At 60.1% G+C, this 27,783-nt stretch overlaps 1 protein-coding gene and 1 long non-coding RNA gene across 6 annotated transcripts in view; one reads left to right on the forward strand and one right to left on the reverse strand.

Moving 5' to 3' along the window:
• LSP1 (lymphocyte specific protein 1) overlaps nt 1-21,360 on the reverse strand; it is a 32,837-nt gene extending 11,477 nt beyond the window's left edge. For 3 of the 4 annotated variants that reach the window (XM_074336935.2, XM_074336934.2, XM_019718538.2), the window contains exon 1: nt 21,203-21,360. In XM_074336935.2, coding sequence (XP_074193036.1) covers nt 21,203-21,270 — 68 coding nt within the window. In that variant the 5' untranslated portion in view covers nt 21,271-21,360. Of the gene's footprint in view, nt 1-10,862; nt 11,851-21,202 lie in introns of those variants that run through there. The other variant, XM_074336933.2, reaches the window with a different exon arrangement.
• A 1,886-nt stretch (nt 21,361-23,246) lies between these two features.
• LOC141572308 (uncharacterized) lies at nt 23,247-27,631 on the forward strand. 2 transcript variants are annotated; one of them, XR_012497690.2, is made up of 2 exons: nt 23,247-23,479; nt 27,278-27,631. It is a non-coding gene; the product is annotated as an uncharacterized LOC141572308 (long non-coding RNA). The 2 variants fall into 2 exon arrangements; XR_012497689.2 differs by having other exon boundaries at nt 27,309-27,631.
• The last annotated feature ends 152 nt before the right edge of the window (nt 27,632-27,783 follow it).

Below are 27,783 nucleotides of genomic sequence, written 5' to 3' on the forward strand. Positions count from 1 at the left end.
CCTTGCACACACAGACATGTACACTTTCTCATGAGCCCCACGCTCAGACCCACGTAGGCACATAGACCCACAGTCCACATGTGGGCACAGACACCCCACACCATGCACACACATGAACACACACGGATGTGCACGTGCAGCTGAGACATGGGACCGAGGTGAGGGCCAAAGGCAGAGCCAGCCCCCCAGCACACTGTTTACTGTTTTCCCGGCCATCTCCCCGGCAACGGCCCTGGGAGAGGCCAAGAAGTATTTTCTGAGAACATCCTCCCTGAGGCCCCTTTGAGGGTCACCCCCTGCTCTTACCACTGCATGAGACACCCCCCCCCCGCCCCCAGCCCTGCTGGTCAGGGAGTCGGGGGGTGGGGGGCAGAGTGGGAGTGCAGGGTAGGGGTCTCCCAGTGTCTCCCCAAAGCCCCACGCTGCGAGCAGCTACCCTGTGAGCAGCCCCTGACCGAGTAGCAGCCCCAGGACAGGAGCCAACTAGGCCCCTTCCCTCCCACCCCCTCCCTTCTCTCACTGCTGCCCCAGGATGTGAGTAATGCGGCCCCTCCTGGCCCCTCCCATGACCTCAGCCCCTCACTGATCCACAGCTGGGCTCTGTTCTGGGAACTGAGGTGGGGGTGGCTCTCTTGGGGTGGGGTGGGGGCCTCTGGCCTGGGAAAGGCGCCCCCGGCCAGAGGCCCAGACCCCTTGGCACGCTCAGCAGAGCTGTCAGGACGCTGGCGACAGCCGGCCGCCTGTGGCCCCAGCTCAGCCGGCTGCAGCTGCGAGGGATTTGCTGTTCCTAAGCAAATGCAATTAGGCGATTTCCTGTGTCTGTTCTGGCTCCATGCTTGAGGCCCAGGGCTCAGCCCGAGGGGCGCGGAGTGGGGCTCCACACCCGCGTCAGGCTCCACCGCGGGGCCCTGCCCCACCCAGGTGCAAGAGCATGCCAGACCCCAACAGGCCGGGCAGGCGTGGGGCTCCCCACACTCAGTGGGGGTCCTTGAGTTCAGGGGCTGCCCCACCCCCGCTGGCCGGGTCCATCACCTCCAGACCCCTGACTTAAGACGCCGGCCCCCCTCCTCTGCTTCCTCTGCAGCCCCCAGTCCCCACTGAGGGCCAGTGGTGCCAGTCCTGCACCAGGCCTGGCCCTCCCCCTCCCTCTTCCCCTGCCAGCGTGGCTGGCTCCAGAAGGGGCTCCAGACCTCGGTCTCATCTCTCCTTTGCCCCCTGCAGGCAGCAGGTGGGCTGCCCTGCTTGCCTCTCTGAGGAGCCTAAAGGTCCACTTAGCGTCATGGGGAGGGCTTGGGGCTCGGCTGGGGGTAAGGGCCACAGGGAGGATAGCCAGGCCAGGACTGTCACCAGGAACTTTTTCTTTAGGCCCACAGGGGACCCTCCTGACCACAAGTCCCCTGAACACCATGGGCAGGAGTTGGCTGGGAGGCCTGGGGAGCTGCACTCGTCCTCCACCCCCGTCCCCAGCCTCCCTGGGGTCTCGTACACCATGCACCAGGGTGGACACTTGCAAAGTACTGGCCCCTCAAGTGACTGTAGTGGCCACAAGGGACAGAGAGTGGAGGGAAATGACCCATGTAGAGGTCCTCTTAGCGCTGGCTTCCGGGGGTGGAGGGAAGCCCACGCGCCCACCACCTCGGTCACAGACCAGGCCTCCAGGGCAGAGGTCAGGCCCTCTTGGGGGCTTGGGAGAGTACAGCACCCCCACCCAACAACTGGGGGTGCCTCTCACAAGTTGGGCAATGCAGGGTCCTGCCCAGGCAGCCTGGGGAGGGTCTGCGGGTACAGAGCTGCCAGGGTGCTGGCTGTCACTAGTCCTTGCCAGGGCAGCTGGGGGTGCAGCTGTGAGAGGGGAGGGAGAGCCTGGAGCACAAAGAACCTGAGCCAGCTAGCAAGCAGGTGGTGGTGGGTGGGGCGGCCAGAGAGCCCCAGGCGCCCCAGGCAGGGGTGCGGGCACTTGGCTGCAGCTACAGGGACCTGCTCTGCACCAACCTGGAGCTGGTCCAGCCCGCCCTCCCTCCAGGGGCACCTTTCTGGGTGTGCCCGTGCCCTGCTGGGCCTGGGGGGAGGCAACCCCTGTCCTGGTGGTCACAGCCTGGTGGGCCAGGCAGACACGCCGCCAGACACCCCACTGCTTAGGGGAGCTCAGGAAGCAACGCTGAACTTAGGTCTGAAAAATGAGCAGGAGTTTGTGGGCCAGGGAGAGGGTGAGGGCAAACACGCAGGCGAGAATGTGGGTGGCCGCAGACCCCGTGTGGCCAGGCCAGGGTGGGACGGCTGTGGGGACATGGGTGGGCAGCTCTGTCAGGTCCACGCCAGCACAGGTACCATGAAACTGGCATTCCAAAGAGGCCCAGCTGGCATGTGAAGGGGAGGGGAGGCAGGGCATTCGGAGGAAGAAGTGACAGGCTGGGACGGACGGTGGGGTGATCAAAGGGACAGTGTCCCCCAGAACCCCCGGGCATTCGTCCTGTGCCTGTGGGGGGTGGGAGAGATGGGGAGCTCCACAGGGTAGGTTTGGGGGAGGTACCAAGTTGAGCTTGGGCGTGCAGGGTGCGGGGTGAGTGGGGACCCCCAGAGATGGTCAGTGGGGAGGGACTGCAGGAGAGGGTCACAGGCTAATGAGGGAGAGCCCTGGGGGTACCAGTCCTGAGGCCCCTTCTGCCTCCCTGCATGACCTCTCTCCTCCCGCACGGCAACTTGTGCATGTCAGAGCTGAGGCCCAGAGCGCCAGGCTCCTGGACTGGCAGGTCACACTGTTGCAGGGGGCCTCAGTGTCCCCACATGTGAGGCTGATGGCGCTGACCTCTGCCCAGCGTTCAGCTCTGTGCTAGCTCCTTCTGACTCCCCCCCATGGTCCTCACTGCCAGGCAGGACCCAAGGGCCTGGGGCAGCTGCGGTCTCAGGAGGAATCAGGACGCAGCTAAGCTGGAGGCTCCAGGGTTACAGAAGGTTCTGAGCAGGGAGGAGTGTGGTGTGGAGTGGATGGTGATTGGAAGGGGACATGAGGTGGGGAGCCTGCTGCCGTCCTCAGGGTCACAGGCTGAGGCCCGAAGGGGCAGGGGCGTAGGGTGGGAGGGAGGCCTGAGTGGAGGAGACAGCGGCCAGTGTCTGTCAGTCACCCCAAGGAGGAGGGGCAGGGAGGAGGTCTGGCAGCAGCTCCGCCCCTCCAGGGAGGACAGTGGCTGGGACGGACAGGGCTATGGTCTCTCTGAGCCCTCTTCCCTGTGAGACCCCAGGCCTAGCCTCTAACTCCCCAGCGATAAAAGGAGCACTGACCCTCCCCAGCAGGGTGAGAACCGAGACCCTCCCTGGCCAGGCTAAGCTCCTACTCCCCATGCCCTTTGCCCACGCCACACACCACTTTTCTCTTGGCCCTTGTGGGCCGGTCCTGGGCAGGCTCCCTGGAGGAGGGGACATGTGCCTGCAAAGTTGGCTTCTCCCACAACCAGAGAGAGGATGACACCCCAAAGGGCTCAGGCTGGGGGTGCAGATCTCTGAGAGCCCAAAACTGGCAGGAGAGAGACCCACTTGCAATGTGCACTAAGTGCCCCGGGCCTCAGGCAGGGCGTCCTGGGGCGGCCCCAAGAGGGGACGCAGGGGGACCCTGCCCAGCCCATGACTGCAGCCCCTTCCCAGCCCCCAGAGGAGGACGACGGCTCTGCAACCCCAGCAGTCAGCTTCTCCTCTCTGAGCCCTGCCTTGGGAAGAAGCCACGGCAGCCTGCTCATGGGCCTGTTTGCATGACAGTGACATTCGCCCAGAGCACCCACCCACGGACTGGACGGGCCTCACCCCTTCTCCCGGCCCAGGCGCACCTCTCAGATCCTACCCAGTGTGGTCTGTGCGGGACCCTGCTAGGGCTCTCTGCCCGACACCCCCTCATCTTCCCAGTGGGGCAGCACTTGGGGATTCTTGTTTGGGGGACCCCTACCTGCCGCACCCAGAGCCCCTAAAGCCAAGGAACCCCTTCTGTACATCTTTCCCAACCCCACAGGCAGATCAGGGAGAAGGGCCTTGGCCTCTGCTCACCGAGGGCTCTTCAGGTCAAGCTCTGGCCCTCATCTCATGGTGCCACTGGTTTCTCACCCCACTCCACAGCTGAAAAGTGGGGCCGGACACCACAGACGCACGTGCCACGGTTCCCCCAAATTCCTCCCTGGGCCGGGCTCTCTGCTCCCCCTTGATAATACTCAATGTCTGCCACTGCTCCATCATGTCCTATCCAGCCCAGGTTTTCGGTCCTCATGATTCTTCCCTCCCCACACCCCAGTACAACCCTGCCGGCTCCCTCTTTCTCCCTCCCCTCCTCCCTTCTCCCACCAGGCGCTAGGGGCCCAAAGCTGGGTGGGATTTCCTCTGACCCCAACACCCACCCCTGGCACCACGGACGCCACCATAGTGTGGCCCAAGGGCCACGGAGGAGGCTCCTTATTCCAAGCTTTTATTTGGGGAGGGGAGTAGCTGGCAGGAAGCCCTCTCAGGAGAGGGGCTCCTGTGCCTGGGCCCAGCCCCGAGGTACAAGGGCACGTGGTGGTGGAGAGGAAGGGGCCACAGAAGGATGTGTGTGTCTGGGAGACGTTGTGAGGACCTCCGCCACGGAGGCACAGGGACCGACCCTCACACAGCTCCGTTCTTTCCCCATCCTGCCCGGACCCCAGATTCAACGCCCTCACGACCCAAGTTGCAGTACTGTGCCCCGCCGGTGCCCCTGGGGGACAGTGCTGTGGGAGGGAGGTCTTTCCTAAGGCGTTGCTGGCTCGCACACCCCGCTCCATGGCCCAGCTGCGGCCGCTCTGCTGGTCCCCAGCACTGCCTGCCCACTACTCCCGTGTGAGCCACCCACGCGGGAGGAGCACGACCTCAGCCCGGATTCTGGAGTGGAAGGCTGTCCCTGAGCCCCCATGATACACCTGGCCCTTGGGTTCCTGCGGCCACCTTCACCCCACACCTGTGACGTGGTGGCTGTCTCGGGCCCCACGTGGCTCCTGGGGGACCAGGGTCTGAATGCCTGTTGGGGCAACCGCAGCCAGACCTGGCCCCCAAAGCCATCCAGGTGGCCAGTGGACCGCCGTCATCCACCCAGACAGCCCGACGGAAGGTGCCGTGGCAGAGCCTCTGTCACCCAGCTGCCCACGCAGCGGCGGGCGGGTCCAGCCTCAGGGAGTCTGTGACCCCGAAACCTTCCTCATAGGAGCTTCGCCACTCTCAGGTCTCCCTTTACAACTTGGCTCCACAAAGCTGAGCCTTGAGCTCTTAAGACCCTTCCAAGACTGGAAAATGGGCACCGGGACCCCTAACCCCTCTAGCCCAGGCTTCCCCTGGGTCCTCAGAAGCTAAGTCAGGCCCCGTCCACCTCTGCCCCAGAGTGGGATCCAGAACCGAGCTTGGCTTCCCGCTGACCAGCTGGTCACCTCCATCTGGCTGAGTATCCTACCTTTTGTGATGTGCTCCGTGGACAGCCGCTTCCACACCTCAGCTCCCATCTGCTCTGACCAGCTGCCCGTCTGGGCTTCGGGTTGGAGGTCAAGGCCTCACCCTCCTTGGGCTCGTTCTGCCCTTGGGTCCAGCATGACTGTGGCTGGACTGGCCTGTGCTTGCATTCCTCCCGCCGCCCTGTGCTTGCAGGTCTTCCCGTTCTCCTCCGAGTCACTGACCACAGCACTGCAGGGCCTGCGCCAAGTGCCACACAGCCCCAGAGACCTCCCCGGGCGCCCCGCCCCTCCGCACTCAGCATCCTTTGCTTCAGTCAGTCATCCGCCTACACACTGCATCCCTCGGTCCGACCTCCCAGGGACTGGACAAGGGGGCTGACCACACGGCGCCCCAGCTGACCGGCAGCCCGGCTGCATCTCCAGGTCCAGCCCAGTCTCCTCTTGGCGCCGGACGGCCCTCCAGGAGAGCCAGTCGCTCGCGAGCCGGGCTGGGACTGCCTGGCACAGCTCTCGGAGTGCTCACGAGGCCAGGCCTTGGCACGTTCCATGACACGCGACTGGTGGCTGGCACTGGCTGGGGCTTCTGCCATCCCTCTCCCCTTTCTTCCTGCCCAGAACCCGGATCCACCTCACACCCCTGAATGCCCCACGCAGGGTTCTACCCACAGCCATCACCGAAATGGCTTCGTGTCAGCCCAGTCCCCGGGTCTCTGGCTGCCCACCTGGGCGGGAGCCGCCGCAGCCTGGCATACGACCACCTGTCCATCAGCCCCCGTCCCGCCTTCACAGCGAGTCCTCGACCCCAAGTGCCCAGAGCAGCCAGACCCTCTGGCTGGTGCCTCCACACCAGGCCTCCAGCCCCTCCTCTGAAGCCACCTAGCTCCCCAGTGCCTCGGACCGATCATTCCAGGGGTGCAGGGCCGTGGCAGAACAGAAAGCCCGGATTCTGACACAGGACCGGCCCCAGTTCAGTCTCCATCACGTCAGGCCCTGGCTGTGTGTCCTCATTCTGCAGACCCCCATGCCTGCCCCCCCGGAGCAGGTCTTGCCGACCCCTAACCTTCCTGGACCTCAGCTTCCTCATGGGCACAAACAGGGAGATGGGGCCAGGCTCAGTGGCCCCATGAGACTCCCGTGTACTCGAGATGCCCCACCAGCCGAGGTCAGAGGGTCATGCCCCAGTCCTCTGCCCCAGAAGTCACAGCCAGGAACTGGGGGCTCAGCTGGAGCAGACCCTCCATAACCAGCATGTGGTTCCTCAGGGCCGTCCTCCCACCAGCGCATTACACACGAGGAGACGCGGCTTAGCTTAGCGGTGCAACGTCTCCCCGGGGCTACGGCACACAGGGGTTCCAACCCCACGGCTCCTGAGAACAGGTGTGGGAGACCAGGCAGTGATGGAGTCTGGTCCCCATTTAGGGGTGCCAGTCCAGGCGCAGAAATCGCACGCTCAGCAACGCCCCCCCAGGGGGTTCTGTCATTCCCTTCACTTTTCCCCTCGCCCTCTCCCCGGCCTCATGGGACCTTCCTTTCTTTCCACCTTCCTGCCCGCTCCTGTCTTCTCCGGAGACGCAGGGACAGGCACGAGGTGGGGCTGCCCATCTGTCCTGCTCAGCCCCGGCCCTGCCGGCCCTGGGCTCCTTCCCTCTGCTGCGTGGGGACAGCGTGGGGGCCCTGACAATCCTTGGCAGCGCCGTGGCCCCTGAGCACCCCCGTCTCCTGCCTCGTCCACTCCTTCTGTTTGTTGCTTTCCCTTGGCCTCTCCTTCCTCTTGACCACGGCCCGGTCCCATCCAGCCCTGCCTGTCCCCACACTTCCTCTTTCTGCCTTCCTGGGGGTCCCCAGCCCCACCTTTCCCACTCTGGCTTTTCCTTCTTTCTCTCCTTTGTCTCTCCGTCCTTCACTCTCTCTCACTTCCTTTGCGCTTTTCCTCTCCGTCCTCCTCGTAGCCCCTGGACACATCCGGGCAGCCCTAAGCTCATGTGGCGTGCTGGCCCCCAGCCTCACCCCAGGACTTCCCCTGCCCGCTGTGGGCAACAGCCGTCCCTCACAGCCAGGCTCTCGCCTTCTGGGCTCGGCCGGGGTCTGATCCCACTCAGTGCCCGGGTCCAGGGTGCTGCACCCTTCTTCCTGCCCTCTCACCCCCGAGCTCTCACCTGTAGCCTGGTGCCCACCTGCCTCCTCAACACCTGTGTGGGCCGACCCCTGGCCACCCACCTGTACTGAGCTGCTCTGAGCGTGATGAGGTGTTTCTGGGGGCCGTGCCCCCTCCAGCCATCCCGTAGGGGCCAGGAGTCACGGGGTGCCCTCTTGTGGCTCTGGTAGGGGTTCGAGGGTCCAGCCCCCAGGTGCCGGGTGCACCCTGGCCGCTGCTGGCTTGCGGCTCTGCCCACTCTTGCTCCCCAGCTGGAGCCTGGCCTGAACCTCAGTGCTCTGAGCTCCTGCCCTGACACCCTGCCCAGGAGGCTGGGCCATTAGGTTCCTGTACCCTGGGCTCCCAGGGCAGCACCCGCTCTGGTCGACAGACCACCCAGTCCCAAGGTGGCGCCGCCCACCAGACGCCAGGCCCTGCCAGGGCTGGGGCCACCCCGCCCCCAAATCTGGGCCTTGGGTGGGCCTGAGGCAGCCACGCCCCTTTGGACACTGTGGTTTGGAGGCCTGGCTTCCCCCAGCCCCCTCGGGCCAACCCAGCAGGCTGCCGGCCCCAGTCCTTGCCCTGCTGGCCATTGGGGTCCCCAGAGGTCTCCTGGGGCTGGCTGCCGCAGGTGGGACAGCCAGGCGCAGAGATCGCTGTCGTGTCCATGGTGGATAGGTGCCTAGAGCACTGGCAGAGGGTCCCACACAGAGCTGCTTCAGCCTCCAGAATCTCCCCTACTAGGAATCCGAATGACACAAGGACGCCAGCCAGGGTCACTCAGCCAGCCCCCTTGCTCTGTGCCAGCCCAGCCTCTACCTCACAAAGCCAGGTGCCCAGGGATTGTAGGACCAGGCAGGCAGCCCATGGCCTAGGGTCCCCTTGCTGCCTGTTCCCTGTCCCTGACACTGGCCTGGCCTGATGTGGCTCAGGGGCAGCAGGCCAGGGGAAGGGGCACAGCTTGGCATGGGGCAACTATGGGGCAGGGGGATAGTGCCGGGGGTCCGGCCTACCAGCCTGAAGCGTCCTTGTGGGCAGAGACAGCAGGGGAAGATCCTGCCTCTGGGTGGCCACAGCCCCGGAATAAGCTGGATTTAGAGGAGGAAGACGTGTCGCATCGGTCAAGGAAGGTGGTACCCCCTGGCCCACAGCGTCATTTGTAATCTGCTTAAACTGGATTCAACTTACACCATGGCTGCTGATGGCGCCCCACTTGTCACAGAAACAGGCCGTGTGGTGTCCCCCTTCCCATCTTACACCCAGGCATGTGGGTGCTGGGAGAGCCCAGGCAGTCCGCGGTGAAGGACCGGGGTGAAGTGGCAGGTGAGGGAGGAGGGCTCCCCAACTCCCGCAGTGACCTTGGACAAGTGATCAGCCTCTCTCATCTGTCAGATGGGACAGGGGCCTGTCTGCCGGGCCTGGGAGTTAAATCCCTTAGATAAGGAGAGATGCAAACCATCGGGTGGCAGAATGTCACCAGCCTGGCAGGTGTCATAGGTCCCTGTGGGTGTCGCCAGGATGGAGGCCTGGAGGGTGTACGGGTTAGTGTACGTCCCGTATGTCCGTGAGCACGTCCACCTGCCGTTCGTGGGGTCATTCACAGCAGCGGGACAGACACACTTCTGCCTTTCTTTACAAGGGACTGTCCCCTGCTCCCCCCCACGACCCCACAGCAGAAGTACCCAGGGAGTTCAAAGGGACATTTCCTTTGGCCCAGACCCACTGGCCGGCCACCTGCACTCCCACCTGCCCTGCCCAGGTGCTCAGGGGCTCGAGCCCAAGTCTGGTCTCACCCTCAGCCGAGCTGTACCCTCCACACCTGTCTGTGCCTTACCTAGGACAGCAGCCTGGCACTGGGTTGGGAATGGAGGCAAAGCCACAGCTGGATGGATGCTTGTGGCCCATGTCCTCCTGTGATGAAGGGAGTGTGCCTAGCCAGGCCCTGGGTCTTTTCCTGTCATTCTCCATAGGGCTGTGCTCTTCCCCCTTGGGCCTCAGTTTCCCCATTTGTTAAGTGGACTGGTTAGCTCTGGACACCGACCCCAGACACACCTCGGTCCGTGGACCACAGAGCACCCTGGAAGGTTACACTGCTGGCTCCTGGGAGGACAATCCCAGCCACGCGGAGCCTGGAAAGGACCGGTATGAAGCCCAGGCTATGACACTCGGGGGTCTGCCTTAGGAGCATGCCCAGTGGGTCTCAACCCTTGGTGGCGGCCCTTGGGCCATACCGGGGTGGGGCTGGGAAGGAGCAGAGCTGGAAGGGCCTGGGGCTGCTCTCAGCTCCGCGCAGACGCTGCTGAGCCCAGCTGCATACCTCTTTGTCCCTCCTCCCTGCCAGAGCCAGGGCTTGGGGGGACCTGGCGATGCCAAGAGATGCCCATCCAGGAGCTTGCCCAGCATGCTCCATGCCATCAAAGGAGGCAGGAGCAGGCTCACAGGCCTGGGAGAGGATAGTCCTCCCAGCTTGGGAGAAGCCGAGGCAGGCTGCATGGAGACAACATTTCAGCTGGGCCTCAGATGCCTGGAAGGGCAGAGGAGGAGAAGGAAGGGCATTATAGGTGGCTCAGAGGGAGGTGGGGAGTGGCCCCTGGCGAGAAGCAACGGCTCTGAGCCTACCTACAGCTGAGCTCTGCAGAGCTCCCGGCCGTTTGCCTCTGCTCTCTCTCCACGACACAGCAAGGCAGGTGACTACTTTACAGAGGAGGAAACTGAGGCCCGGAGAGGATAGGGCACTGGCCCAAGGCCCGAGGAGGCAGGAGCCAAGATAGTGGTCCAGAGAAAACCTGAGTCTGAGGCCCAAGCACTCGACATGGCCCAAGGTGCCTCCCACTCAGGGCTGGTGCACAGAGGGCAGTGGGTACATGGGCTGCAGAGTCCAGTTTCATCATGTGTAAAGTAAGGATGACTGCATGGTCCCCAAGGGTCAGTGGGACAACAGGTGAGGCCTCAGAAGCCTTTTGCAGACGTGCTCTCCATCCTGAGAGCACTGAGCCAGGGCAGACCGGCCACACAGGTAGAAGAGGAGGAGACACGGCTCGCGTGCACGCACCTGCACGCATGTGCATGTATCCAACCGGACTGGCACACCCCTCACCCTGCCCACAGTGTGGGGGCCACTCCTGCCGGGCTGGGCCAGGCTTCTGGAAAGAACTGAGGGAGCCCCACGCCCGGGGCTGGCCTGGCACAGCCACCCCGGCCAAGGCTCAGCAAGTGCCAATCGTCCGTGGGTGGCACCAGCGTGGGCATCCTGCCCTGCCCTCAGTGCCCCGGCTGGGCCAGCAGCGACCTACCTCAGGAGGTGCTCCAGGCCCTGTTTGCTAGAATTCCTCCTCAGGATTGCCGGGCTGCTCATGCTGCTGGCGGCCGCCCGCCTGGCCGGCGACCTGGCCTGACCCCAGCCCTGGGGACGTGCGGCTCCTTCTTCAAAGGCTCCTGCCTGTACGCCCTCTGTCTGCTGCCCTCTGTCTGCTGCTCATCCTGTGACTGGGACCCCTCTCTCCCCCTTCTCTTGCTTTTTTCTCTTTTTCTTTTCTTTTCTTTCCTTCCCTGCCCCTCCTTCACACCCTCTGTCTATCCCTCTATCTCGGGCTGTCACTCACTCTGTCTGACACCCCCTCCCTGTCTCTTCTCTCTGTCTGCTGGTCTGTCCTGGCCCCTCTGGCCCCTGGGGGGGGGGGGGTCTCCTGGGCTGGCTCCCTGCGGGCTGCCCCCCGCTGCCTAAGTGCCCCTCTGTCCCCCGTCTCTGGGCCTCTGGACTCTGTGGGTCTCTGGACCCCCTCCTCCTCAGGCTTAGCAGCTGCTTCCCTTTCGTTCCCCCCAGCCCCCTACTCCGCCCCCCTTGGTCTCCTCCACCTCCACTGCTCCCTCCTTCCCAGACTAGTAAAAATGTCAGAGAGAAACCCTCCCAGCCCAGCAGAGGGGCTCAGTGGGACCTGTGGCCTGTGATGGGCAGGAGCTGTCACCTCTCCCCTCCACCACCTTCACAGCTGCTTTCTGCCTCAGCCACTCTCCGTTCTCCTTCCTGTCTTCTCATGAGCTTGCAGGGCGCCTGGTCCCCCATACCTGCCTCTCCATCCCTTCGAGCCTCTCTCCTCGCCCTGGCCTGGCCTGGCCTGGCCCACTGTCTGGCCCTCCTCTTTTTCTCTCCTGCATCTGTCTTTTAGGTTCAAGTCCCCTGCCCTGCCCTCTCACCCCCTGCCCTGCCTGGTCCTGGGCACTGAGCCCCTTCCTCTCGGTCCCTTGCCTCCCTGGTCCCAAAGCCAGCCCCTCTCTCCTCTCTTTTCCCTCTGGTGTCTCTCTGTCCCTATCTCTGTCTCCCTCCCTCCCTGCCCTCCCCCTCCCTTCCCTCCCCCTCCCTTCCTCTCCCCTCCCTTCCTCTTCTCCCTCCTTCTCCCTCCCCCCTCTCCCCCTCCCTCCTGGTGCTCCATTTTTCCTTTGTTTATTCCCAGCCCTTTGCTCCTGTTATCACCTCTAGGGGGAGGCCGGGCACCCCAGGAATCCTCTCTGCTCCCCAAATGGAGAAACTGCTGCCCTCCCCAGCCACCCACCCCCAGACTGCACTGGGAGGTCAGAGCAGCGAGACCCCAAGAGGCAGACACCAACACAGCCTCTGTGGTTTGGTACCCATCCTCCCAAGAAGTGGCAACTGGGCACAAGGTCAGGCGGTGCCCTGGCCAGCCGCGCCCCCTTGCCCCTGGTCCTTTGGCCAAGGCCCCAGAGAAGCAGCCCAGCCCATTGTTTCTCTGGTTGGGCTTAGTCACCGTGACTCACTTGAGAAGACTCGAGGCTAGTGGCTGGACAAGGGGAGGGACTGGACTCCCTTTCTGGGGGAGTCACTGAGGACCAGCCATCTTTCATCTAGGAGCTCGCCCTACTGGCTAATGCCCACACCGCCCTGAGAGGTGGACACCATGTACCCATGTCCCAGGTGGGGAAACTGAGACTCAGGCTGGTGTCCAGGGTCTCAGAGCCAGGGCCTGTGAGCCAGACCACAAGCCAGGTCTGAGGACGGCTGGCCACCCCAGCACTGGCCCGGAGAGGCCATCTCTGTGCACATGGCCCGGCCTGAACCCTCCAGCCCCCCTGCCACAGAGGAATGGCCGCTCTCGTTTCCTCCACTAAGGGGACATGTGCGTGGACAAAGGGCAAGGTTATGATCACACGGGCAAGCGAGTGGACACGCCAGTGAGTCACTGTGTGAAGACAGTGTGTGTTGGAAGTGGCGGCAACAGTCGGAAAAATTCCACGTGGGCCCACAGCTCCAGTCTGCAGTGACTCAGGTGGTGGCCGGCTGGTGGAGGCTTTGTGGGGGTCAGGAAGTCTGGCTCAGAGCCCCCCGCCCACACATCAGGCTGGGTCCCGTGACTGTCCTGGAGGGGAGCCCAAGCGTCTTCCCTCCCCTCACACAACCCAGGAGGAGCCGAGAATGTGGGGAGTGCCGAAAGGCAGCTGTGCCCATTGCCCAGCCCCAGCGCCCGGCCCAGCATCCAACACAGACCTCAGGGTTCTGGCAGAACGAGGACGAAGGCAGGGCAGCAGGGCCGGGACGCAGCAGACCAGCCAGGGACCAGAGAGCCTGCACTGCGTGTCCATGTCACCCTGCCAGTCACCCCCTCACCCCTTGCTCCTAGTCCTGGAATCCAAGTCACAGCCAGGAATGGAATGTGCCAGGGCATATTTTGGTTCAAAAGAAGGAAAAATATTCGTACCTGGGATTGAGCAAAGTCCCTGTCACGAAGAGCTTAGAATTGCACAGCTTTCTACCAGAAATGCTAATAGGTGGGAAGTGGCAAGTACAGGTCTTTAAATGCAGGGACCAGGATTCATGGTTTACAACTAGGAACAATAGGGCAGCACATTTGACCTCAACTCTACTATGATTTGTCCATCTGTTCATCCATCTTCCATCCATCATTCATCCATGCACCCACTCATCCATCCATTTCTCCATCCTCCCATCCATCTATCACCCACCCATCCACCCATCCACTCACCTATCCATCCATTTATCTGTTCACCCATCCATCCATCATCTACCCATCCATTCATCCATCCCTTTTATATAGTTATATTTATCGTATCATTCATCAATCTATCAATTTCTCAATACATCTACACCTTCAATTATCCGTATAAACACAATATATCCTTCCATCAATCCATTCGATCCATTCAAGCATTTGTCAATACATATATACCAATGCCCATCCATCTCTCAGCTCTCTTTGCATTTCTTCATTGAGCAAGTATCCATCCATCTAGCCATTCACCCATGCACCCATCCAACCATCTATCTAAATGTCTTATGAAACACTTAGAAGAAGCATTCAGCTAGCCACCCACCCATTTGGAACATAATAACCACTCACTATGTGTCAATTACTATGCTCTATATGGTCGTCCACCAATTTGTGTATCCGCTTGCCCAGCTAACCAACCAGCAAGCTGTGGTTAATACGCCTTTCTGTCTCTTTAAATATTCTGCTGTCCCTATACACACGTATTTTAGTGTTTACCCATCCCACTCATACATCCATCATGTCTGTCTGTCCATCCATCCATCCGTCCGTCCATATGTCCACCACCCACTTTTCCATCCAGCAAGTGATGCATCCAATTGTGCATATATATGTGTGTATATACATAGATATATATATATGTTTCCCCAAACACGGTATATAATATACGTATTCTATTCCTGTCTTATATTAATTTTTGCTCCAAAAGATGTATTACAGCGTATTTTCAGGGGCTGTCTTATGTTTTCATGCACAACAATCTACATTTATTCAAATACAGTCGTGTCATCTTCTGGAACATCGTCATAACGTACTAAACGCGTCCATCTGGCTGACGATCTCAACTGGGGCTTATTTTCGGGGAAACACGGTAGATACATATTTGTCCTTTTATATACACATCCGCCCATCATGCTGCCCGTTAAATCATCCAAATGAGTTAGTGCTTAAAGCAGTTGCTGATACTTGGTAAACCTTCAATAAATGTTAGTTACTATCCTTCTCATCCATCCATTAACTAATCCATATCTCATTTGACCAACTATTCATTCATCCATCTCTCCATTTATCTTCATGTAGTTGTCCATCTATCCTTATATTTTTCAAAAATCTATCGAACATTTACTATATTTATTTTTTAGGTGCTGGGGATTCTGCATGTCTCTCTTCTGACATTTTTGTGGGAACAAAACAAGTAAATATTTGTATTTACATTAAGTAAATATTTACTGTAACATATTAGATGATGGTAAATACTATAGAAAATGTAATTCAAGGTAGGAGGACATGGAGTTTTGGAAGGGATTTGGTATTTTATGTATACTAATCAAGGAAAGCCTCACAGGAAAGACTCAGCCTTTCCTTATTTCAAAAGCAACTTGGAAAAAGATGAGAGCTAGCAGTATACATTGGTACATTGGTGGGAGAAAACGTTCCAGGAAGAGAGAGCTGAGTGCAAATGTTCTGGTGTAGCCATGTCTGTTCATCAGCCTGTCTCTTCAGCAGTTCACCCAGCATCAAGCCATATGTCTATTTACTTACTATCTGTTATCTCCCCCGTTTAGCTATCTCTTTCTGTACTTGCCCATCTATCCATCTAAAAATCTATCCATCATGCATGTGCATCCCTGTGTCTACCTTGCCTTACAACCTTCTATCTGTCTACCTTCCATCCATCGACCCACCCTCCCATTTATACTTCCATTCCATGTGTCCACCTGCCAATCCATCCAAAGTCCATTCATCTCCTGGACACCTGCACAGAAATCTATCCAAGTGGGTGATCAGCTTGATATACACAGGTGCAAAATAGTTAAACACATGAATAGAATCATTAAATGATCAAAGTCAGCATCGACTTGATAGGCTAATATTTGTGCCATAGCTGTTGGTACATATTCTAAATATCAGGTCTGCACGTCTCCATCCATACATCGATGTGTCTGTTCATATATGTATCCATCATTCTATTTATCCATCCACATTGCCGCACATCTATCCATTTGCCCATCCAGTATTGCTACCACTTCTACCACCACCGCCACTAGCTAACATTTATGAGACATTATGTGCCCGAGAGTTTTCTAAGAGCTTTCCTTCATTATATAACCCTCAGTAAATCCCTATGGGGTTGATAGTATACTATTTTAGTGAGGAAACTGAGATACAGAGAATTAAATAACTTGTTCAATGTCATATATACCTATTTTCATTACTTTTATAAGTCAATCATGTATATTACATCACTCCTCTCTTCCATCAATTTATCTGTCTATCTATATAGTCAATTGACCATTCACACATTGATCTATCCATTCATCTATCCATCCATCCATCCATCCATCCATCCATCCATCCATCCATCCATCCATCCACCCAGCCACCCATCCATCCATCCATCCATCCGTCCATCCATCCCTCCATCCATCTCTCCATCCACCCATCTACCCTCCATCCATCTCTCCATCAATTCATTTTTTCTTACTTTCTACTTTTCTTCATCTATCTTTCCCTTAATTCACACTTTTCTCCATCATTGAGTCTTTCATTTTCTCTTTTTCTTCTTTTGTGACTAAGCCATGGTTCATAAGCGTGGGGCCCAAGAAGGTAAGAGAGCAGACCTTCATGGCCCGTAGGCTGAGTGCCACAGTGGAACCTAAGCAGCGGCTGGAGAGGTAGGGACTTGTCCTCTTGTTCAAACATTGTCACACCACACACACCGTACCCACTCACAAATATATGCTCACAGAGTGGTGTCCCCGTGGAAGGTGAGAGCCCGTGGCGGGGAGGACAGTGGGTCAGGGCGGGTGGCCTCAGTGGCTCCTGGGTGACTCCAGGCAGAGAGCAGTCTCTGACTTACAGAGGAGGCAGCCCCAAATGGCACTAATCTGTCATCTGTGTTCCTCAGTCAACAAAGGGAAAGGGGCCAGGGTGGTGGGACGTGGATGGAGTGATGACACTGGGTTTGGGTTCGGGCTGGCGGGGAGAAAGGCTGAGGCTTCTCTCTAGATTCTTCTGGAATCAACTGGCTAGACCCACCTGTCCCAAGTTCCATTTCCTTTGCAGGGGAGGCAGCTGGGAGAAGAGGAAGTGAGGCAGGAGGAGGCAGCCTTGGGTCACCTCAGAGGTGAAGCCAGCAGAAGGGCAGGTGCGTTAGGAAGGAGGGGCACAGACACCTGGCGTGAGGGGCTGTCCCTTCCCTGCAGTGGGAAGGGGCAGCGTCTGAGACGCCGCCTGCCACGGATGGGACAGGGCAGTGATGTTATTCCTGTCCTTACTCATAGCCCATGTGTCAGCTGGGGACGCCAAGGCTCTGGGAGGGATGGGAAGTGGGTGTCCCACCACCGCTACCCCATTGTTACTGTCACAGCCCCACAGGCCTAGTGTCCTGTGTGTGTATGTGCCTGTGTGTAGGGGGTCCTCCCTTGCAGAAGCACCCACAGTACCTGGCAACCAGGAAAACGGGGACCCCAGAAGGGCAGGTAGGTGTAGTGTTGTTTGGGTGTCCATGGGGGGCTGCCCCCCACCCTGTTCCAGGAGGCCTGAGCCCCTCCCACTCCTGCAGGAGGTGGGTGCCTGCAAGGGGACACAGGCACTCCCTGGGGCTCGGACGACCCCTCCCTGCCAGCCCGTGAGATCAGATAGCACTTTCTCCCACCCAGCGACTCCCAATGTCCCAGCTTAGTGGCAGTTAGCAAATGAAGTCTGGCCCCAGGAGAGGACAAGGGACTTTCCTCCCCCTGCCCCACATCTGTCTGTGTCTGGTACCTCAGTGTTGTGCTGGCAGAGCAGAGCAAGGAGGCCTGATTTTCTCAATCCCCTAACCTCCTATAAAGCCCACACAGGCCCCCCAGCCCCTCTCTCCATGTGGGGGTCCTGGCACACGCAACTCCAGACAACTTTCTCCTCTAAATCTCAGCTCATTCCTGGCAGAGAGGCCCTGATTCTATCTGCCTCCGGGGAACTTGGGGGTAGGGGAGTTTGGGGGACCCCTCTGCTGGATGCCTTGTGGCCTCAGCCCCCAGTCTCCAAGAAGCCTTTTGGAAGCTCCTGGAAAGGACATTTCTGGTGCCAAAAGCTCGAGGCGGGCATTTGGGAAGGGCTGGGCTGGAAAGGGCTGAGACTCCTTTCTAGACACCTCTGGACAGAACCACCTCGTTCTGGTTCTGGCAGGGCCAATCCTATTTCTGCTTTCTGGGCAGGTCGCTGGGGTGCTTTCTCACTGTGCCCCATGCTGGGTGGAACTCAGAAGCCCCTCCCTCACCCCCACGGGAACTTCCAGGGGCAAAACTTCCGGCAGTGCTGCATGGGGGGTTATTGAGCACCTACAAGGGGCAGCCGAGCCACTCCTGGGTCCCCCAGGCCTTCCTGGGTCCCCGGAACCCCGACCTTGAGCCCACAGGGGGCACAGGCTCCCCAGAGTCCCTGCAGAGAAGGGAGCTTCTGCTCCCAGCCAAGGCCATGCGGGGTCTGTCTGCTGCTGGACAGACAGATGACTTCCGGCAGTGCCTCGGCCCCTTAAGCCAATGAACCTGTGAAATAGGAGGTCCCGGGACCACCTCCCTGGGTCCAGGAGGACAACCTTGGTTTGAAGCGTTGGGTGAAGTCTGGCAGGGGAGCAAGCTTGCAGTCTGAGCAGCTACGACTCCACATGGGGAAACTGAGGCCTCAGGGGGGTGGCGCTTATTTGCCCAGAAAGTACTAGTCCAGGCATCAGGGGCTGATGCTGGTCATGACCCAGGACCCAGCCCGTCCTCCTCCTCCCGCTGGCACTTGGGACTTGGAGCCCAGGAGAGCAGAGCTGATGCTCCCGGCCCCACCCTTGCTGGTGAGGACTACAAGGGCCTCTTCCAGCTGCCACCCACAGGCCCATCACTCTGGTACCCTGCGAGGGAAACCAAGGCACAGGCAAGCCAACAGGGTCGTAGAGGGGAGGGCAGCTGCTATGCCAGCTCACGATGGCACCGTGGCGGGGCCTTACCCTGTCTGGTCCCCGAGACCCTCCCAGCACTGCCCCTGTGTGACCCCAGGGATGTTTTATGAGACAGATAAAGCCCTAGAAGGTGGTGGGGGTGCAGAGAAGGATTTCCGGCTTCCCAAATCGGCAGGGGTCCCGCTTCCCAGCTCAAGGAGGGAACGTGCAAGGCCCTGATGGAAGGTGGGAGGAAGCCAGGACCTCCGCCAGCCTCGCCAGGGGGAAGGCAGCCAGCTCAGCTTTCCCCTTCCCCTGGGAAATTTCCAGGTGCCCAAGACCCCTGACCTGGGGGGAGGAGAAAGGGGTCCACCTGGGTGTCCTAAGGCCTGACGCAGCTCTGACGGGGAAATGATCCAGGACTCAGCTCCCCAGTTCTTTCACCCCAGAAGCCTGAGTGGCCTTTGGCACTGCCCACTGCTCCGGGGCCACGTGCCCTGGCTGTAGCAGGGTGTCTGCCCTGCTGGGAGTGCAAGTGGGTAGGAGGGCCGCCTGGGGGCCTGGCTGCACGGGGGTTTCTGACCCATGGGGTCCCACCACACCCTCCCACCCTTGGCTCCCTTACAGGAATGGGACCATCCTAGGGCACTCTGAGGGAGGAGGCTCTAACCTGGGGCAGTCTGAGGGGGCTGCCCAATTGCCCCATTGGAGAGCCATGGCCTGCCCTGGGCTGCCATGCACGTTGGTGTCCGAGGCCCGACAACCTCTCTGAAAGCATGCAGCATGTGTAGGTTTGGGGGAAGGTCTCACTGGCTCCACTCCAGTCCAGCAGACCCAGCAGACCTCCTGGGGGCTCCCAGGTGGGGCTTCCCAAGACACAAATCCCCTCCCTGGGTGTGGGGACTTCTCACCCCCAAAGGAAAATCCCCCGTTTCCTCAGTCACCTTATGAAATGAGAACGCGCCCTGCCTCTCAGTTTCATTCTGAAAGGTCGGTGTCGCACACCACATGGGGGGGGCGGGGGCTTGCCACAGGCAGCCCAGGTTCAGGGACCAGGGATGCAGCCGTTGGCTCTCCAGCCCAAAATCCCACACCGGCGAAGCCCAAGTCCCCAGGATAGGCACCAAGACACCTTGGGGTCGGCCACACCGAGCCCCTCCTCCTGCTGCCTTGGTCTCCTCTCCTCAGCTTTCACGACAGCTGGGAGGGGCTGGTCAAGGATGGGGCCAAGGAGGGAGGCAGGGTGCCCGGCCAGGCAGCTCGAGCTGTGCCCTTCTACGGGCATGAGGTGGCTGAGAGCACAGGAGCTGAGGGTGCAGACGGTGCTGACGTGAGGAGCCATTTCGGAGCGGGACACAGCTGTCCTCAGTCACCTGCTGTATGCTCAGAGCACCTACCTCCTCTAAGGACGCAGCGATCCCCCTGGGCACACAGCCTGGGCCCAGCCTCCCACCATGGGGTGCTATGAGGGGCAGTGTGCCCCGGCAGCCCCACCTGGCATACACACCCTGACCCAGACCCAGGCTGCCCGGCTCACCCCAGGCCTCACCTGGGATTCAGCAAGTAGAAGGTGACCTGCCACTTCCCTCGCATGCACATGCACACACACGCATGTGTGCACACACGCGTGTGCACACACACACGGGTTCACATTCATTTCCCTCATCAGTAAAGGTATCATCACAGTATCAGCCATTGCTGTCACCAGCCTCCAGCCGAAGACCTGGCGTCAGAATCCACTTTGCAAGCCAGCCCTGAGGCTGTGGGGACCCTACCCGTACCTGCTTAGGAGGCCCTGGGCGTCACCCCGTTTCCCCTCTTCCCCTCCCGAGCAGCAGCTCTGGAGCAGGTGAAAGAAAGTCGGCCCTGGGCAACGCCATCTCCATCCTTGTGGCTCTGGACTCTCCCCCTTCCCCTTCCCACTGACCCGAGCTGCAGGCCCACTGCCCTCCTCCTGGCTGGTGGTCTCCACCGCATACGCTCCCCACCCATCAGACATCCTCCTGCCCTCCAGCAGCCCTTTCCCCGGGCCTGGTCCCCCGTCCTTCGCTTCTGCACAGGCCTGGTCCCAGCGGCTCCTCCTGAACAGCCTGGGGACAAGGGCTATCTCTACGCTGTTCTGGTAGCCGCGGCCACACAGGTGGCCCTTTCTGCCAGCAACCCACACACAGCCTTTGCCCGTACCCCCAACCAACAGTGCCTGCCTGGCACTCGGAACAAGCATCTGCTGGCACCCTCAGCCTCGCCACTAGAGGGAGGGGTCTCAGCTGGGCCCCAAGTATGGGCTCTGAGGGTCCCGAAGCTGAGCAACCCCTCTGATCAGGCCTGGCCCTCCCCACCTCACACCCACCTCCAGCCCTTGCGGCTTCGGCCCTGCCTCCCCAGGCCCAGTCTCTGCCCCAGCTGTCCAGACTTCGTCCTGGGTCCCTGCATCGGGCACCCAGCCCTCCTTGTCCTGGGTCGGCATCCTACTCGCTCGTAGGGAGAACTTCCTTTCCCAGGAAGGCCCAGCCACAGAAGCAGGGGCCACCGCGGGGTGACGCGGAGTCCCGGGAAGGTGGCCTGCAGCCTGCATGTGGCCTGGGTCCCCCACGGCGCCCTGGACCTAGTGTTGAGCGTTACCCCGTGTAAATGCTTGGAACAGAACACCGGTCCCGTGGCCTCCCGATGCACGATGCACGGCCGCCCCACAGGCCCTTACCCGACACCTTCTTCTACCAGCAGCTCTTCCTGCTCCTCGGAGCCCGGGGGGCTCAGAGCCTCCGCCATGGGCCTGGCGTCTGTCTGTTCGGAGATGTGGGCTGTGGGCTATGTGTGCCAGGGCTCTGGGTGCTTCCTGGGGCGGTGGCCTGATCCCCCACCCCCTGCCGGCTTTCACTTCCCCTTTCCGGCTGCAGGTTGAGGTTTGGGCTGGGGTTGGGGTGTTGTTTTTAATCTGTTGTTGCAAGAGAAGAGAGAGAGAAAAACCCAACCACCAGGAAGCATTAAGCAAGTTGCAGGGACCTGGGGTGAGAAGCCCCATGAAGGCAGGGGGTGGTATAGGGACTGGGACACCGTGCGTCCAGACTCCCGGTGACACACAGAAGCCCCACCAGCAGCCGTGGCCTCAAAAGGCCTTTCGCGTGGCAGGCTGTCCCCAGTGCCAGGGCGTGGTTCTGGCCCCTGGGACCTCCATTCTCAGCACCTATCCTCTCTGGAAGGAATCTTCTGGGTGTGCTCGCAGAGCAGGGCACACCTCTTCTCCACCCTCTCTCGACGCCCCGACAGGCCTGCACTGTCCAGGTGACCTGTGGGGTCCTGCCTGAAAGCCCCCACGTACCACATGCCCATGTCTTGTCCCTATACTTTCTTTACTTGCCCCATCTGTTGGTCTGCGGGTCTATCTGTGGCCCCTCCCCTTGCCCCTCAACTCTGCCTCACTCCACCCCCCCAATCTGTGCCCAGGGAGCAGAACTGATGGGTCGGGTCCTGGGGTAGGGTGGGGGTGCAGCAGGACTGAATCTGTTCCCCCCTTTACTGTTCTCAGCTGTTGAGAGTGGCCAGAGCAGGGGCTTGGAAATCTGGGAGGGATGGTGGCAGCTGTGGGGGCCAGACCCCAAAGCTGGGTGCCTTGGGCTGTGTGCCATCCGGCCATGCTGGAGCAGCTACACAGGTGATGGATACTTCCCTTACAAGACCTGGGCTGACTCCTGGGCCCACGAGACAGGAAAAGCGAGCCCAGGGCCATCTTGCCAAGCCCTGGCCAGCAGCGGACCTGAGAAATCCAACTGGAAGGGACACGGAGGGGCCCCGAGGCCAATGGGGGCAGGAGAGAAGCCCATGGGGAGAGAAGGCAGTAAGGCCCCCTGCGTGTTTGTCCATCAGGGTGGGGCCTGGTTGAGGGAGAAGCTGACATGGAAGGCAGTGAGGTCCTGGCCCCCACATGCACCAAGGTGGCTTCTCATTTACCTGTGTGGGGAGGCAGGAAGGGGCCCCATACCCTCAAATACAGGGCAGGCCTGAGCCAGACCCCAGGCTGCAGAGAGACCACCAGGGTCCTGGTAGCTCTCAGGTCCCCTCTGTGGTTTCCAGAGCCACTTCCTGTCCAACCGCAGACATGGTAATTAGTCGTCCACCCAAGCAGGGCCCAGACACCAGTCCTGGCCAGAACCCCCAGGGCACAAGGCCCTTTTGCCCTCTTGGCACCTTGCTGGTGTGTATGACCCGGGTTGACTGCTATTTGGGTCCTTCCTCTGGCCTGTGGTGAGGTCGGCCTCAATGTCACTGCTGGGATGTTTAGGAGCCTTGGCAGGATTGGGGGGCAGGTACAGGCTGGGCGCCCTCAACATATGTTCCCCCACCACTACGCACTGCTCAAAGGCTGGGCTAGCTCCCTCATTTGTGGGGCTCAGGGCAAAATGAAAACCTGGTGCCTTTGTTCACATACTACTAAGAATTTCAAGGAGTGTGAAACCAAGCGTGGGTCTTTGGGTGCTCACTGGACCAGCTCTGCACAGAGTGGGAGGTCTAGGGGCTTGGCCTGTCTGCCCAAGCCCCCTTGTTAACCCCGTCTGAGGCAGAGGGCACCTATGACCCCCAAGTGTTTGCCAGACTCCAGTGCCCTCCAGAGCAGGCTCCTCTGTCTGTCACCCCTGCCAAAGGCCCAGAGGCAGCCTGGTCCCTCCTACTATGTATTGAGCTGTGTCACCCCAGTTTCACAGGTTGGAGTCCTGAGAATGGGACCTTACTTACCAATGGGGTCGTTGCGGATGTAACTAGTTAAGATGAGGTCACTGGGTGGGTCTTCACACAATATGACTGTGTCCTTATGAAAAGGGGAAGTTCAGTGACAGACCTGCACGCAGGGGGAACGCCGCGTGAACACAAAGGCAGAGACGGGCTAATGCGTCTACAGCCCAGGAGCCCCCCAGGAGCTGGGGAGGGGCCTGGACTAGACTCTTCCTTGCGGCTGCAGGAGGGACCAGCCCTGTCGGGCAAGGTGAGTGGGGTCAGAGGGGCACAGCGGATGCACTGACTGCTGCCTGGGGGACATCCGGGGGACCCTCCAGGGGCAGCTGGGTACGTGGGCAAGGTGGCCTCAAAGGTCCAGGAAGGCAGTGTTCAGACCACAGGCTCAAGTGACATCAGGTGACAAGACACGAGGGGGGGGGCAGGGGGGGAGGGGGAACGGGAGAGAGTAGGTGGAGTCAACAAGGAGAAGTCAAGAATGGGGAAGTGGTCAGGCCAGGAAAGGCCAGGGCATGTCTGGTGTGGAGACCTGGCCGGAGCGCCGAGGGCGTCAATCAGCCAGCAGAGAGCTGTGGGAGGACCGAGGGTCACCGCCTGTCGGCACGTGGACCCGTTGGGCACCGGGCTTGGCGTCCCAGGGCCAGAGGAGTGGCAGAAACTTCCCCGGGGCTGGGAGGCAGAAGGCTGGGCAGTGTGACGTGGGCATAACGGGAAGGCTCAGCAGGATGGAGAACGTTCGGGATGATGACAGAGGCACATAGACACGTGGAAAGTGTTTTGAGGACCCGGGACAGAAATGGTGGGTGAGGGTCAAGAAAGAACACAGGGTGGGCCAGAGAAAGAGGCGGGCTCAGGGAGTGCCACGGGTTGAATGGTGTCCCCTAAAAATTTACATGGGCAGGCCCTAACCCTCAGTACCTGTGAGCTTGACCTTATTGACCTTATTAGGGAATAGTGTCTTTGCAGATGTTTAAGGTGAAATGAGGTCACTGGGGTGGGGCCCCATCCACAGTGACCGGGGTCCTCATAAGCAGAGGTCAGGACACAGACACACACAGAGGGACAACCATGTGGGGACACAGGGAGAGGACGGCCGTCTACACGCCGAGGACAGAGGCCTCAGAGAACCAGCCCTGCTGACACCTGGCTCTCGGACTCCAGCCTCCAGGGCTGGGGACAGTGAGAGTCTATGGTGTAAGTCGCTAGTTGTGGTCCTTTTTTCCTGGTGACTCAGGACACTGATACAGGGGTCCTGTTAGTCAGGGAAAGAAGGCCAGTGGCTGTAACTAAGAGCCCCACACCTCAGGGACTCCATTCTCACTCCAGTGCAGTGCTCAGGCCAGCGTGGAAAGGGAGAGGGACCCCGGCTCCTGCTCCCCAAGGACCTTAGCATCCCGGCTGGTCCTCTGTATCCAGCTGGCAGGGGAGGGGAAGGAGACCTGAGAATAGCAGGAGGCCCAGGGGCCACGCCTGGACACACGTGCCATCAGGACTCACTGTCGCAAGGTGCGTGTCCAGGAGGAAAAGGGCAGTCAGCCAGCTCCTGCCACAGCAGGCACGAGACCTGGGGGCAAGGGAGTGAGAAGTCGGGGTGTCCAGGATGCTCTGGGGTCCAGGTGGTGCCACCAGCAAGTGCAGGCATGAAGCAGAAGGGGAGTGGGGTGGGAGAGGACTCTGGACGTGGATGCCGTGGCTGGAGGCACTGTGGGACCCAGAAGGAGGCGTCCAGGGGGCCTGTGTGCACGCAGCCCACTCAGAGGCCATGGCAGAGCTGGTCAGAGTGCCAGCCGGTCAGGGCGGAGTGAACAGAGCCCCGCGGGAACTTCTCCTTCGCCTCGCTCAGGCTTCCAGGGGTGAATCACCCCATGGGCACAAGCAGAGTTCAAGGCTTTGCCAGGGGAGGAAGGCTGTGGGGTTCCCTGGGGAGCTCCGACCCCCATCCCCCACCCCACCCCCATCATAGCAGGCTGAGTCTTGGTGCCCTGGCCTGTGTCCGAGGAGGTGTAGGCCACAGGTGGAGCCTGGGGACAGATGGGGACAGGGTGTCCACAAGGTGGGGGAGTGAACAGGTCAGAGGGACGCCAGGAGAGGACAAACAGATGGGCAGGTGGGGAATGAGCCACCAGAATGGACATGCTAACAGGTCAGGTAAGGTGAGAGCCGTGGGGCTGCCACTGGGGGACAGGTGAGGGCAGAGAAGATGACAGGGCACTGCTGGGAAGTGTCCCCATACAGCACATGTCCCCTGGAAGTGTGTGGCCAGTGTGGGGAAGTGTAGTTGATAGGCGTTCAGGGGCCCAGGTTGTTGTTGGGGGTGTGAGACGTCCTGGTGGGGACCTGGTGGGGTGAGGTGGGGGCCAGACCGGCCTGCACCAGGCCCCATCTCCCCGCAAAGGGAGAAGCCACAGTGAGCTAAGCCTGGAATTGCCAGAACTTCCCTAGGGAGTAAAGTCAGGACGAGCTGCAAGGGCTCGGGGTGCAGGCAGGAGGCCCCTCCCTGAGGCCAGACGGAGCCGGAATCAGGGGTGGAGGGTTCTGTGTGCCTGTGGGTGGGCACAGCGGGAAATGCTGTCCGAGAGTCTGCCCTCGGCCAGGCCCCCTCCCAGGACAATGGCAGGAGGAGGACTTTGGTGTTGGGGGTGCTTAGGACGGGGGACAGAGACAGGGAGAGGGAGGCAGGTGGCTGGAATGTGGTTGTCAGGGGGCTGGGAGCTCATAGGGTAGCAGGCCGCCCAGGAGCGAGGAGGGCTGTGTGAGGCCCAGCAGTGCACAGCTCCTGGGGTGCTGGCCCCCATAGATGGTCATCAAGGTCCAAACATGCCAGGCCCTTGGGGCTAAGGGCCATCATGGGCAGCTGAGGACTCATGGAAGGCTTCTCGGAGAAAGTGACCCTGACGGAACCTGAAGGTGGGGAAGAGGTGGCTGTGGGAGAGCCCCGTGCTGAGGCGGCATGGTGTGCCCAAGAGGGCTGGGAAGGGCTGGGCTGATCCCCAGGAGGTGCCAGTGGTCCTTCCTCACCTGTCTGTGCTGTGATGCAGGTGAGCTCATCTGCACGCCCATTTTATAGTTGGGGAAACTGAGGCCCAGCAGCCCATCGGGAGGCCGCGAGGAGTGAGTGGGAGTTGGGGAAGAGGGAACATGAGAGCAGGGTGACGGGGAGGCCTGTAGATTGTTGGTCACTGAGGCTCTGGGCCCAGACAGCTGGTGCTGGGGGCCCGAAGAGGGGACAGGGCTGAACAGGTTGCGGTTCTGTCACCTGACTACATCTCATCTGTACATTTCACATGAAACACTTTTAGCTCATTGACCATTCTGTGCCCTCGTGACCTGCTCCCATAGGGTTTATTTAATTTATTTTTTGGTTTTGTCCACTTCTCTGCTTTCTGGCACACCAGGACATTTGGGTTCATTTGTGTACTGGCTGCCCAGCCCTGTGCTCAGCCATCTCCCCACCCCGGGAGCCTTGGTCCCCCATGTGTCCCCACAGCCCTCCCTTCCTCACCCTCCATAATTCCAGCGCCACCCTCCATGGCCCCCACGTCACCCACGCCCCTCTGCCCCTGCACTCTGGCTGTCCTAACCCTTCCCTGGGCCCTCCTGGGGCTGTTTCCCCTCCTCCAGCTTCCTTTGGGGTCCTTCCTGAGCAGAGGGTCTAACTCAGGCCCTCCAGGAATTGTCTTGTCCCTCTGGTGCCCTGCTCACCACTCACTTCTGAGGACCCCACCTCCATCCTGGACGCCTGCACCCAGCTGCTTGTGCCTCTATCCCACGGGGATTTCCACAGCTCCCCCCAAACCCACAGCCCAAAGCCAGCCCCTCAGCCACTCTGGGCTCTGCCCGTGGATGAGCCGCCCACCCCTTTTTCTTCCCCTCGGCATAAGCCTGGGTGTCCTGTCTCCCACCACCAGCAAGTCCTGGGGGCTCTGCCTCTTACCTGGCCCTCCCTTCCTGGCCCACTGGCTGGCCTCCCTTCCAGGGTTGACCGTGGCTCCTTCCCCTCCCCAACCTCCAGCCTCACCTCCTATAGTGCCTATTCTCCACCCTGCAGATATCTTACTAGAATCCTCACCATGTACCAGGTGCTGGACTACACGCTTCCCAAGACTCTACCCTCAGGATGCCCCGTGGCTGTGTGGACACAGACCCTTCCAACAGGGACACCAGACCGAGCCAGCCAGCGACAGAGAAGCAAAGGGGTGTGGAGCCAGCCACGGCTTTGCTGTTGGTTTGCATGGCCCTCCCCTATTTCATTCATTCATTCATTCATTCATTCATTCATTCATTCATTCATTCATTGAAAAACGTGACAAACACCAGCAAGAATTACAACGGCCCCTAAACCTACATCTACTCAGATGCTTCCAGCCCCTCAACCATGCCCTGCACTAAATTATTATCTGGACTTTTGTGTTTCACATTTTCTTGCCTTTAAAAACAAGTTCGTTTCCCCCGTAATATGTCTGCCCAAACCCAACAGCATTGAGTCCTGCCTGTGGGAGCCACGTCCCAGCGTCCTGGCCTCCCCACTGCTCTGGAATCAATTCACGCCCCCTT

Source organism: Rhinolophus sinicus, chromosome 14 (genome assembly GCF_057876585.1).
Source record: "Rhinolophus sinicus isolate RSI-liver-muscle chromosome 14, RSI-T2T, whole genome shotgun sequence".
Classification (NCBI taxonomy): Eukaryota; Metazoa; Chordata; class Mammalia; order Chiroptera; family Rhinolophidae; genus Rhinolophus; species Rhinolophus sinicus.